Below are 14,514 nucleotides of genomic sequence, written 5' to 3'. Positions count from 1 at the left end.
GCATGAAAAGTTATGGTTCTTTATCTGTGCTCCACGAAGGTACCGTTCTACTCGTTAAGCGAAATTAAAGTGGTTAATGTTATAAAATGATACCCCGATGCTCTCATTTTCATTTCAAGCATCTAAAATCGATAATAACGAGTTTTTAACATCTGTTACATTTTACGACATTATCGGGGATCTGACTATCATTTATTGTTAATTAATTTTTCGTTCGATCGCGTAATTCTCGACTCACGACGCGTGCATTTATTACAAAGAATTTTCTACAAATTTTGCATCGCAAAATGAAATTCTGTACTTATAACATACTTGTGCAATTATAATCGAATTGATCCTCTTAAGAAAATCTTTTAAGCTCGTTACAAGTTTCTTTATTTCTCTTTACGTACAAGCTTTCCGTGTCGCAAATAACGAAGTCTAACAGATTACTTTGCTTCAATTAGAGACAGATATTCCTTTTGAGTCATCGACTAGTAATCGTTTATACTGCAGCGTTGCGTTCCTAAACGGGTCTCAGAACGAACATTGTCGCAGCAAACTTCGAGGGGAATATAAATGGGATTTCGACGCAGAGTGATTCTTATAAGGCGACCGCTTCGGGACAAACAATTTTCTCGTATCAGCTCACAGTTTGTTCACGCTGGCGTTACTTTCCGGTCTACGCGATTCTTTAGCGTTTAGACTATGATTCATGATGTTAAATTTATTCCCCGCTATGTTAAATGGTGATGGAGAATCTGGCTGGCGGTCGTTCTAGTGAAGTTTCAATATCATAATTCATTTACGCGAACGTTTTCATTGCATAGCTAGCCTTCATCAGCGCAAAACAAAGAAGTAGCCTCTGCGAACATACTTTGTTCCGTTGGTACGGTTATACAGGGTGTATCTAGTAACTAGACGGGCTATAACTATTATATATAGTAATTCTTTTTCTTAATTTTTTGAGTCTTCAATATTTTAAGAACACGTAGTTAAAAATATTCAGTTTTCAACGATCTTACCTTATACATCTCTTTAACTTTTTCATTAAAAAAAAAATTAAAAAGATGCATATCTCTAAATAGCTTAGGTTTTTAATTCTAAGTAATATAATATAAGATCCTTTAATTTTTATAAGTCGTGATTTCACTTTCTCGATCCTTACTTCACGAGCTACTAAATTTATCTGAATTCTTGCATTTGTTTAAGTATCAATGTTTATATTTTCTTGCAATGATATTGCCAGCAGCTTTGTTTGCTCTACTGTGGTCTGTGACGGTCTGAAAAGTTCTCAGACCATCGGTACGAATTCATATATGTTTCTAAAATATTCTAAACATCTAGGGGTAACGACAATGGCATGCACCGATTCTTTGTCCGATATTCACAGTGGTATCAAGCTACGAGGATGCATAAAATTGTATAACAATTAATGAAGGACGTATGCAGTGGTATTTTTGTATTTACAAAATCCTAGATCTTTAAATCTAGGTTCGAAAAATTTGGTGGATGTCAGTCTTACTAGTAATTTCGCTAAAGTCTAAATTCTACGCTCTAAGTAATTTTCAGTGTACTCTGATGGAATTGATCTACGTGTGTTGGTCGAATCTAAAATTACTGATAGAACAAGATCTCTTGAGATCTCCAAGGCCAGTAATGCGATGCAGATCTCGTACAGGGTTAGAAAAATTTACTATCAAAACGATAAACTTTAAAATTCATTTCGAATTTTATTTCACATATGCATATACAAAATTAGTTACTTAACTTTTATTACCGTGAAAAAACATTCCAGTTTAAAAACATTTTCTCAGAAATAAAGACCCAGTGTGAAATAAAATAAACGTTTCCTATTGTTTTTACATCAACCATTCAAATGCAAAGGAATATACACTACAGATGCACATTTATATGCGGTCACAGGCTACGAAAAGGGGTCTAACGTGGAAAAGTATGGACTCACTTGGCCTTGCAGACGCCAAAAAATCTGCTCCTCGCTAAATTATTTGTCGAATATAAAAAATAGTAAAAACGTCCGTTATTATGTGACGGATATATATATATAACTGTTTCGTGAATTGTCTCGTATCGCATGGAAATTGGTAAATCGCTTTGTAAGAATCACCCTGTACGAGGAAAGACACGCGAGCGCGACGAATGCTCGTTTCGAATACTTTTGTGCTCGTCTAGCAGAATTTCACGGAAAATTGACCGCGACGGTGACTAAATTGGTTTACGATGCAAGACAGGGAGTCCCAAATCGACGAATTAGCATAGAGCTGGGAGTGCAATAACAATAAGGAACCGGCGTATTCCCAATGGGGCGATTAGACTTCGCTGGTAGCATTTATCGTGACGAAGTGTCGCTCCAAGTGCATCGTAAATGCCACTTGGCGCAATGCTGTGGTCGATAATCCTCAGCCTCGCAGTGCACCGTGCATAAAACGTGCTGAATTCTGTATCGCTTAAATTGCATCAGGTCCCCATCGTTTCACGGACGAATTCAGTTAAACGAATTTTTAAACAGCTAGGGAGGCATCATCGATCTAACATTCGCAGGAATTTAGTGTCGATAAATCGTATCAATGATCATGCGTGACGTTTTTGTGCAACCTTCGATTCATTTTCTTTCGATGTGATATTCCGTCGCAAGCTCCGCTATGAAAAATCTAATATAATTAAATCGTGTGTGTTGGGAGATTGAAAATAATATTTGTCCTGTGGGCGTCGACGACGAAGGAAACGATTATTTTTCTCCTCGTATAATTCTAAAAACAAATCTAATCTATTCTGTTTAACACAAAAAAAAAAAAAAAACTGAAAATAAAATTCTCTCGGCGTCGATGGCGAGAGAAACGATGCATCTGTCTTTATAATTTTGATTCTGAACATTTAACAGTACGTTCGATCTAATGCATTCTATTTGATAACTCAAAATAAAGTTACAATCGAGACGCACAGAAAGTTCTATGAAAGTAATTTGCATAACTGGGCAGGAACATAGAATTCTATGAGAATGCTCGAACAAGAATGTGTGTCGATTATCAGCGTTTCTTGTAAACAAATTGTCTTAATAGCAGCAAGCAGGGTGTGCGTACAAATTTCGCGGGAATGTCCACGTTAAACTTTGAGTCTGGCCTTACCATTATTCCAGTTGAAACGGCTATACCTCGACCGCAGTACGTGTTGGGTACGATGTCACCGAAACCGACGCTCAGAAACGTGATGGCAATGAGCCACATAGCATTAAGGAGATTCGCGTGCTCCTCGTCGTGAAACCTGGTGCCACAGAAGAGAAAACAGAGTGAATTATTAGAAACGTTCGACGAGCAATCGTACTTCCTACCGTCTAAACGTTTCGTCCTGCAGCAAACAGGCCAGTTTCCCTCGCAATCTCACCGCTAATCCATTTTCATTAAAAGAATTACGATCGAAACGCGGTCGGGGCCCTTAATTAGTCGCTTAATTGCGCCGTTCGTCTCGCTAACTTTCATTCGAGAAATTCTTTACCGAGCAACAACGAATTAATCGTTTTTAAAACTTTACGGTCGCTGCGTGCCCGGTTCCTTCAAGAGTTATAAATCAAATTTGTTGACCGTTGTTTGAAACTTTTACTGTAAATATTCTTAGCAGTTGTGGTCTAGTATGAATAATCTTATAATTAAATTTCGTAAACTTTGGTACCTCTTTCTCGCGTAGTCTTAAACGTAGTTAATCCATGCATAGAAGTTTTACTTTTTGCTCGAGAAACGAAACGTTGTAAGAAAGGAAGAATAAAGCAATTAAATAAATTTTAAATTCGAACTTCTACCGCCAATTGAATTTATAAGACTCTTCGAAGCTAATCTCGCACGTGCTGCTTCTCAATTGGCGCATTTTTTTTTCAAATTGCCACATTAATGTCCGTAATTGGATTACGGTGTCCCGCGAAGCACCGTAAGCGCATCGTTCTACCGAAATAATTGAAACGGTGGAAATGGAAACGAGAAACAAACCGGTTCGCGGATGAAATTTTACGAAAACGAGCAAGAAACGGCAGCTCCCAGCCTGGGAATAAATTGCCGGTGCGAGCAAGTGGGAATCGTTACTTTTTAAACGACTAATTCAGCGACGTTGATGCATCGGGTTCGAGGAAAAAATTACAGCAACGAAATATATTCGAGCAAAGATTCAATTCTAGATATTCAATACTCCGGTATCGTTTGTGGATAACGAAATTTTCCGGAAACCTGGCTGCTTGGCAATTTTTCACCGGAAACAGGATGTGTGACTTATCCTTTTCGCAAGGTCTCCGCAAGTCGAAGGACCATAATTCCTTCTCTTGGCCTTCGTCGTAATAGCTCGATTCCATCGACATCAAGGCGTTGGTCCGGAACGAAATGTACAGTGTCTTTCGTACCTTACTGCCACACAGGGAGAGATCTAGATAAAATACAACCTCTATCGTCGTTTCGCGCGTTTCGAAAGAACAAGGCGGGAGGAGAGTTTCGGTCCGTGAATCTGCGAATCTCCCGGGACCAGGCGTTTCCCTTGTATTTCATTTCGAGAGTGTATCAGTATTGGTAACCCGGCCCGCATAAAATTCTAATTCCGTGAAAGACCCGGACTCTGGGGGAAACGAGGCTACCAGAAATAAAAAGCGGAAGAGAACTCGCACGATCGTGGAATAGATAGCGGGCTACGCGAGCTCGGATTAACGATTTCGAGAAATTGTTCCTCCGTTGTTGCGCAACAACGACGGAAGAACAGAAGATAGGACGGGCAGAGAGATCTTTTAAATCGTCTAAACTAATATCGCGAATTTTGGGTAGATCCCACTAGCGATATCAGCCGTTTTATCTTATCCTCTATCTTGGAATAGACTCGATGATAAAAGAACGACCCGAATAAAAACGTCAAATATACTTGGGGCCAAGATGGTGTCGTTTAAGAACCCTTCTTCGATAATTCCTAATGATAAGAAGGTCGATTCGAGTCTGAATCCCTCGGTGTGTTGGGACCAGAGGTTGTCTGTTCGTACGAGTATACTAAGTTAAAGAATTAATGGTACTGTGCATCCGCGAGAAATTGGTTAGCGAAAGGAATGCAAGTCTGATTCGTTCCCCCCACTCTGGTTTAGAGTTCAATCACACTTATTGGTCGAAACGACGAGAGTAGGGATGGGCGGAGCAAGTGAAAGTACTCCCCTCTCCCTTGTGTTGTCACGCTAGTCAACTTCTCGTGGACGCACAGTGCTATTTATAAGATTTTGTATCGCTTCGACCGCCACGTCATCCATATATTTCATTTTTTAATCGAAACAATTAATTCTCAAGCTGAAACGTTGAAGAAAATATATTTTAGTTTTAATGTAGGTCTCGTAAAAAATTGTACACTGTTGCTGTGGCCGTCAACGCGATATATTTAGTAACGAATTCTGCAAACACGCGACTATTCTTCGCTACGAGCTCGACGAGCATTACGACAAAGAAATACAGTAAGTAATTTCATTCTTCCGGCACGAACTCCCCGTACATTGTACCCTCCGTCGAATGGTAGCGTAACAAACATATGTGCACAAACACGCGAGCGCTATAATAACCTCTGCAGGCGGATTAAATTTTCCCCGAGTCCCAAGTTCTGCTGCGAGTCGTCCCCGACCAATCTCGACCAGATCGTCCCCCGTCGAAGCGGCGTTATAAATTCCTAAGATTTCATCGAGATCGTGAAATCAGGAAGTACTTTACAGGGCCAGAAACTTCCGGAAACGGGGAACGAGCGATTCTACAGTACTGCTTCGATAACTGATTGAAAATTCAATGGGACTCTTTATCTGGCCGAGCAGACTTCCACCTCAGGTCGACATCTCATTTAACCTTCGAAAGGAGAATGGATGCGCTCGACGAATGATCATTTTTACGGCGCGGGGGATTCTTTCGAATTTTTATTCCGTCTCACGATGCAAAAATTGTTAATATTTAAACGCACCTAAATATCCGTGCGTCCGTTTTGTTCACAAATTTATTTTCCTGTTTTAAAATCGGAAACGATGAATTTATACAACATCGAAAAGAATTGAATTATTCAGAGATTCGATGGTCTGAATGCGAACAAAATATATTATTTAATAATTCTAAATATTCACACGTGGAAAGGAATCGCGTATAGACACAGAGGGAGACCGAGTACCTCATTTTATTTCGTTCTTTTGGACAAAGAATTCGAAAATGGCAGCAGTCCGCCGGTTAATGGTTAAGTTTGGGAGATCGAAAGACGTCCATTCATCGCGGAAGTAGAGGGAGAAACAAAAGCTCCATCGAGACCGGGGAAAGAAAGAATCTCGAGGATCCGTGGTTATTCGCGCGAGAGACCGGCGAATCCCTATATATTGGCCCTGGGAGATTGATCGCCCTTAGGCCTCCGCGATTCCCTAAATCAACCGTGCTATTTGCTGGAGAATTTAATTATGCGCGGTCCAGCAATCCCGGTCCCGTATTAAACCTCTATTGCCGTTTTAACAGCGAGTCTCCGTCCGTTCGATATTCCCCAGAGAAGATTTATGCCTTTGTTCTGGGAACCTTTACCACCTGGCGCTATTAATACTATTTAGGCAACGAGATTTAGACGATTAGACGCGGTGTACTGAAGGAATTCGATACTGAACAGTACTAACGAAGTACACCGTCAATCATTAGTATCGGAACTGTTGTAACTTCGTGAAAAAAAGTTCATTTACACCAAGGAGCGAGGTAGAGGGTTCTCAATTAACAAATTTTTTACCACAACTTCTCCATTTTTTAATTATCGTAATGAAGATGTTCTAATAATAGTAATATTTGATATAGGGATGTTTCTCGAGTGGATCTAATTCCTGCTGTCTCCTGTCCATCCGTCTACCAATTTTCAAATTAAGCATTTGCATGCATCGCGTTATTTTCATCCTGTTCACTTCATCATGCGCGACGAAGTCGTACGTCATAAATGTCATGCACAGGGTGCCCCAAATGAAAAAAAAATCTTAGTAAGAAGCGTCGCTTGCGTATATTACGAGAGACGCCTAATTTTACGCAGCTCCAACTTTCCATAAATGCGACTTGTATTATTTAAGCTTCTGTCAAGGTCCACGTATCTGGTCTCAAGTTTGTCTCTTTGACACGAACAACCTTCCACTTTGACTATTCTCCCCATCTTCAAAAAAAACGAAGATATTCTAGATGTCCTTAAAAAGGAAGTTTCCTCCGAGTATTCTTCACTTTCGGTTGAAAACGACCCAGTTAAACTGACAAAGAAAACGGGTCGATGGAAAGGCTAAGAATATACCAAGTATCTATCGAACAATAGCGATCTACCCAACTTTCGGTCGCGACTGATCGTAATACGAATTCCAGTTTTAAGAATCAAATGTACACGCGTGTAGTTCTTCTCGATGAAAGTAGGACCATTTAAATGAAATTCTGACGCTATCAAATTGCGTGAAACGATTATATTATTATTGTGGCTGCGATAACATCTACTAGCGTATAGTATCCATAGTGAATTTTAAATACAATATTGTCCATCTCTGTTCCCTGGTTACCAAATACCAAGGATGTTTGTTCCTTACCTCTCGCACTGACGTAACGTCCAAGAGGCGATGATCCATAACGAGACCATGAAGACGAGCAACACGGTACCCGGACAGATGGTCATCAGGGTCTTCAGGACGAACCTGGTGTTGAAGTTAATACGATTCAAGGCCCCTATGCTGCGCGACGAGGCGTCCGTGAACAGCTTCGAGTGCAGCAGCATCACGCGACAGATGAGGTAGAGTCTGAAGAACATCGGCAGCGAGAGGGTGACGTCGTACGGCACCCATTTGGAGCCGAAGTCGCCGCCCTTGTTCGCCAGCTTGGTCGTCCACAGGAAATAGTACTCCCCTGGGATCGGGTGGATCGCGCAGATTACCAACTCGAGCGTAATCTGCGCGATCCTCTGCCAGGTCATCGCGATCCGCCAATCGTCCGCGCAGTTATCGATCATGAACAACTGTCGGGAAAAAAGAACGATCCGTTATCGACGCGATAGCACCAGTTTACAAATTACTTATCGACCGCAATATTTCTGTTGGAAGGTACCTCAGATCGGGACATCGAGGATATCGGTCGGTAAAGATATCATTACCGACCGGATTGATAGGCTACAGGTCGGTAAAGTGTTAAGTTATGAAATGTAGCGGCTCTATGCGTTTTGAAATAGTTTTTTACATTTATATCTAAGATAGACACAGATTTTATTCGTGCCTATGGTCCACGGTTACAGAACATATTTTATTCGTTTTTAAGTATTCGTGTGCATCGCTATGTATTACCTTTGAGAATTATGCCCTCGATATAGATCACACGATTGAACGAACTACGATATTAAGCGAGATGTTCCGACGGTCCTTTGACTGCTTTCGCGTTATCACAGAAATTTCGCTCGACTGGCTCGACGACTATTCTCTCTGGCCGTGTTTCACAAAGAACCACGACTCGGTGGTGTTATTTGTTACCTATATTTTTCCCGTGTCGTTGAAGGTGAAATCCGGCAGCTTTGAATAGGATTATCATAATACACCAGTGGCGCGCCACTCTTGCGAAAATGCGTGGCGAGCGCAGATAAGTTGCATTATTTATATACTGCCGGCGGTGCCATCCTTCCTGAAGCTTTTCTTTCTCTAACGCGGTTCGCGGCTACGTTACGTCTTCTTTCGCGGCGAAGAATTTCCCGGTTACAGTAAGACGAAACGAACCTGTACAATGGCGTCGTTGCTTCGAACATTATCTTCGAACTAAATAAAATTCTGAAAATCAACTAACGGAAACAGAATATTTTCTTTTAATGTAAAACGAAGAAATATAATTGTATTAAAACCATCTTTCGGTAGCTGCAAAAAACGTCAATACGAAATGGTTCCGGTAAAGAGAACTCCAACAATTGACGAGCATACTCGCGAGGAACGAAATACGAAATACGAAACACGAAACACGGAAACGTCAATCATTGACCAATAACAAAATGGACGTCGACTGGTGAATAGAAGCTTCGAAAAGCTTTAGCAAACGAGAGCCCAGCGCATGCTACAATATACGTATACCGCGGGGAAACACTGCAACGCAGCCTGCAGTCGAAATGTCCCTATAACGTTGAGCGAAATCGGAAACCGGACGGTAGAACGTTATCGCGTTAACAAAGAGAGGACGAAGAGTTCATTTCTGAATTCGAAAGGGTGCGGATGGTCGCAACGATGTCTCGTAAAACGGACGTTTGCGGTGCAACGACTCGTATGTTTTACGAGGGCTAATTCGTTAGATGAGCCACACAGGATCGCGAAATCCCATAATAGCAGCCGCGCTTTATTGTCCCTTCTGCGTCGCATCGATAAAACGAATTACACCGGCCTCGAAGAGATCGTGGAGGAGTTGCAAGGGTGTCGGAGGTCGAATCGGTATTTCCAAGCTTCTGTGGCCCGATTCCACCCCAGTGTTCTGCATTTTACAGTCCATTCGTGGCTAGTATTTGCTCTCCGCTCGCTATACGGCACAACCCACAGCCATTTTGTAGAATTTTTATCGGCCTTCTTCTGTGAACGTTTTTATGCAAGGTGTGACTTTACAGACGATGTTTACTTTAAGAGAACATTCCCTAAATATGCTATATGCTCTTTCTTTCCTCTTAAATGTACGCGTTACACATTTTTAGAACAGAGTATTTAATTACTTATTTCATATTTTAGTGGTTACGTGTTCCAATATTTAAACTGAAAAATTACCTAGTACTTCGGGTAAAATGCGATTATAATGTCCGCAATAGAAATGGAAGTACATTTACGAGCAGTGCAAGTCTTTTTTGCGCGTTTAATTGCGTAGGATTACGTTATTTTCTGTCTTCTGACTACTTAATCCCTTTTTTTATTACTACGAATGTTTTGAAGCTTACCATTTAAAATGTTCCCAACATCGGGCATTCGTGCTTATTTTACACAGTCAGATTCGTTTAAACCATTATCGTTATACTCCCTTATCGTAACACAATGACGTTAGAGGCTGATTTAAAACCTGGTCTCTTCTTATACAAACGCAAACAAGTAAAAATCTACGAAACCTTTCAGCAAAGGATTGCCTAATAAAACATTGTGTGGAACGTATAAAAGAGAAGGTCAGAGCATTTCGAATTCCCGAGGGAAATTATGGTGATCGGAATTAAGTTCAGCTATTGTATTTAGAAGAACATTTCAACGGGATAGAAGATATTTTAGAAAGAAACGTCCGTTCGGCTAATGGAACGTTCGAGTAGAAGCGTACCGCTGTATTCCTAAAGAGTTTAAAAACAAGAAAAGAGTTTGCACAGTGGTAGAATCTACTTGACTTTGATTTTAAAGCACAGCCATTAAAATAACTGAAAAATTAAACAGCGTGCATGTCGGTATTCACGATGAGATTAAAAACAATAAAAAAGTTTGTAAAATGGTGGAATCTACTTGACTGTGCTTTCAAAGTACTGCTACTTTCGTGCTCCAAAATTCATTGTGGTAAACTGAGCTAGCCAATTTAAATTTTGGTGGGCGTAATGCGATTGCCAGGGACGGATGGAAAGAGAACGGGAAGGAGAAATGCGTTTCGTTCCGTGTCTGTGGGTTTGCAAACTTATCAACAAAGTTACCTAATTTACTCGTGTCTCGGACTAAATGTCTACAGTCAGTTACAAATCTCTACGTACAAATGAAAGAATGCACAGTGCTGTACGAAATACGAGAGGTTCGTATCAAATTGATTGCCAGTTAAAGTAACGATATTGAACTGCAAAAATTTATAATTAAAAAGTACGATCTTACAGAAATATATACCATCGTTTAAAAGTTTTATTACTTGCTACGAGTATGTTTGATGAACGAGTTGAAGTTTAATTATCGATTTTAACGAGTTAATAAAATACGGAACGCTTCAAAAATTTGTAAAATTATGAGTTTCTTTGCTCTCGGGGGAATCTTGACGAGAGAAAGATAATTATGGTAACAAGAATAATAAAGCATTTTCAGGACGATGTATAAAGGATAAGTAATTATATATACGGTAGATAAAATTAATGTAAAGGAAAATAATTCGGGAGAAAGGACGAAAAAGGTAAAAAACAGTAAACTTACGAATATGCATGTAGGCGAAGCGTCACGGGAAAATAGTCTAAGGGGATTGCGATGAAATTTAGAACGCATCTCTGAAGTAGACCAACTTAAAATATCAGCTATACAACTTCGTAAAATTCCTGCCGGGGTTGTCGGGGTAGCCAACTATAAAATGCACGATGTCTCGCGTGTACTTGCTGGCGCGGAAAAATCATTTATGACATAATTTGTTGGAAATTAAATTTTCCATGGGTATATTGAGCCTTGAGAAAATTAATCTCATTTTAATATTTCCTTGGTCAACCTTTGAAGAGTTTTCAAACAGGGTTCTTGCATAGTACAGTTTCTTGCTGTAACTGTGTATGAATAGATCACTTCGAGATGGTTTTATTCCGCAAAGTAGACGGTATCATAACAGTTACGACTCCGGAACCTCAAGTTCATTAATCATGTCGGGATTATCTAGACCGAGCCAGTAAAGGAGACGAGCCCTTTCACGTTCTCCAAACAGAATGGTGGAAAATACCAAATGATTCCATGAAAAGATTATTTGAAAACTGTAGCCGGCTATAGATCTAGAACGAAAGTAGGCCACACAAAATATAGATTTTAGAAATCAATCAAGTTATTTTCCGAGCTAACTCATTCGTTTCTCGATCATATTTTCTTCGCGTTTTATACTTGTGTTTAAATATTCCTTAAATTTTCGTTGACCGACTAAGGTTGAAAAACATTACAAAAAATCTACAGAACGAGATAGGAACGTGTTGCTTCGATGCCAGCTGCATTCGAATAATTAATGACGTCGCATTAGAAAGTTGGTTCAAAGTTCGTTACTGCGTGCACGAGACTAACAGGAAATTTAATGTTAAATACAGTTTCTATCGAATCGTGTCAGGGGGAAATGTCAAGCCCTCTATATCACTATATTCGCGTGCTTCAAACATTTGAGGATAGACAGTCTCAATATTTCCAGTAATTTCCATAATCAATACAGACCTTTCTAAGAACTAGTGAAATTGAAATCAGTTGCAACTGCTTCAGCCATACTTATGCTAATCCAAAAATAAAACGGAGAGCCCCTCGTTAACCGCTTGAGGGCTCCAGACATGAAACCTAATTCTCCCATTTTTCCTTACCAATTGTTTTCAGATAAAAATTTTCGATCCAGTTCGTCGCTATTCTCGTTTCTCACGATCCAGCGTGACCTTCCCCTTCGCGATGCTAAATCGCGAAGCCCCTCTCGTCGCAGTTAGCGAGTCGTTTCGTTCAGCGACGCGTCCCAAAGTGAATGGCGTCGCCACGACCGATCAGAGCGGTCGAATTCTTGTCGAGGGGCGCGAGGCAATTCGTTAATAACGCCAGAAACTCGGCCAGGGTGGCAGGAACGTTTCTCGAAATTGAAAATCAATAAATCCTCCGCGACATAGCGCACGGGACAACGATGCATCATAGTTGGGGGATTCCGTCGTAGCTACGTCGATCAACACGCCACTGGCCGTCCCCTCGAGGACAACCCTTTCGTTTCGCCGTGCAGTCAGGTGATCCTGGCGAATCTGCGCATGCAAATCGTTGATAAACGACAATCAACAGGTGTTGAAAGGTCAACGGGCCATTAGGCTCGAATCCAAGCATTGTTATTGCGAGACCTGCGCTCGCTGACCTCCACTCGAATTCGTTAACGAGACCCTCGTGAACTCTTTCGTTGCTTTAACCCTTTGCGGTTCATAACCGTATATGCCACCAGGCCAAGTGCTTCCATCAGTTTGATCGTTCCGGTCGCTTTCGCACGTTGGAATCAAGTTATCGAATAATACTTTCTCCAACACTCCTCATCTGGATTTACGTCATTTTTCTGAAAATTATATCTCGCGCTTTTCTATCGTGTGTATTAGTGTATTAAGGTATCTGCATTTGATGAATCTTATTAAGAGTTGCATGTATTGCTAGTGGCTGAGATTAAACTCGCACAGAACGAAAGGACAACATTTATGCGTTGTTTTTCCCGTATTAAAAATTGCCTGAAAACTGCACGCTTCGCAATCAGAATTATATCAACTTCTGACGTGATCCGGCAGCCTCCGACCGCCACAAAGGCTCGACGTCAGTATTCCCTTGTTAATTGACCGCGAGTTGGTTACGCTTTTAGAAATTTCGCTCTAGAAATGATGTCTGGCCGAGACGCTCCGCCTCCAGATATTTGTTTGATCTCTGCAATCGGTGGAATCCAATTGAATATGCAAGCTGATTGGGAATGACTCCGGATTCGTTCGTGATAGGCGTCTCTCGAGGATACACCAATTATTATTAGACAGAGCTGCAGTGGTGAAGCAGTTTCGATCGATGCACTGCGTAATAGAGCACTTCGTCGAACGAACCCGATAAATAAATTCACGGTTCGAGCACCGCGACGTTAATTTAAAATTACAGCCAGTGTCTAATTCGTATCTCGTGCTTGTTAGAGATTCTTTAATTTGATAGCGAATTCATCAGCGTTCGAGCTTCGAAAATTCTTTCAGTCACGTTATTATACTGTCATCCGGGGGAAACGGTCCCAGATTTAGATGTGTCGCGGCGCGTAAAATCGAGAGATATTCTTTCGTGACACACACCGTGACACGAGCCTTCGACGTCATCTCGAATTTCCAGCGAAAATATCGGGAGACAGGCCGTTATCGCAGCGAAATGAAATCGAGTGGGAACTGGGAGACTATCGTTTTTTCAATACGGTGAACGTCGACGATCGGTGCACGGGGAGTTTCGTTAACAACGATAACACTTGCTCTCGTACTTTTCCACGAACGACCGGAACACACCTTGCGTTGCTCCAGGTAAACGGAAGTTGGAACACTCGACGAATCTCCTTCACAGCGCGTTAACACTAAACCTACCGCGACCGTTTTTAAAATTAAATGTGCCATTTAACTTCACAAATTTTCTCGTAGTATACGTGCAATGAATTTTACAGTATTCACTTCTATTCTTATTGTATGTTTTCTGAGAAAAATATATAGTCTGTTATCTGATCGCTTGAATGATTTATATTTTTTTTTTTAAATCTGGATTAAATTTGGTATCAAATTCTGATTAACTTACGATTTCAATAGGAAATATATGTATAGCAAAGGCGAAAGGAGAGAATCTTCAGTTTCCACTGTCTTAGAAGAGTCCAACAACGCGTATCAAAATAGTTGAACTTTAGAAGCGTACAGTTCCGAAGCTATTAGTGTTATCTCCAAAATTGAGTCACCGTTAGAGGCGGTAAGGCCTCCCCTTTAAAATGGTTTTTGGTTTTTGTCGATCCGACTTCCCGTTTTCGAAATATCGTAATTTGTGTAAAAGGTAATTTCTTTAATTCGACTACGATTTCGCTCGCCGCCTTAAAACTGTGTATGAACGCGTATTAAAAATCA

General features: G+C 40.7%; 1 protein-coding gene across 2 annotated transcripts in view; it reads right to left on the bottom strand.

The window, feature by feature from the left end:
- Nucleotides 1–14,514, bottom strand: part of Sk (small conductance calcium-activated potassium channel) — a 252,814-nt gene that overhangs the window by 20,191 nt on the left and 218,109 nt on the right. For both annotated transcript variants that reach the window (XM_076778213.1, XM_076778214.1), the window contains exons 7-8: nucleotides 7,565–7,986; nucleotides 3,126–3,261 (exon numbers count right to left, since the gene is read on the bottom strand). In XM_076778213.1, coding sequence (XP_076634328.1) covers nucleotides 3,126–3,261; nucleotides 7,565–7,986 — 558 coding nt within the window. The remainder of the gene's footprint in view (nucleotides 1–3,125; nucleotides 3,262–7,564; nucleotides 7,987–14,514) is intronic.

Source organism: Colletes latitarsis, chromosome 11 (genome assembly GCF_051014445.1).
Source record: "Colletes latitarsis isolate SP2378_abdomen chromosome 11, iyColLati1, whole genome shotgun sequence".
Classification (NCBI taxonomy): Eukaryota; Metazoa; Arthropoda; class Insecta; order Hymenoptera; family Colletidae; genus Colletes; species Colletes latitarsis.
The sequence above is the reverse complement of the archived record's forward strand: the minus strand, read 5'-3'. Positions and strand labels throughout refer to the sequence as shown.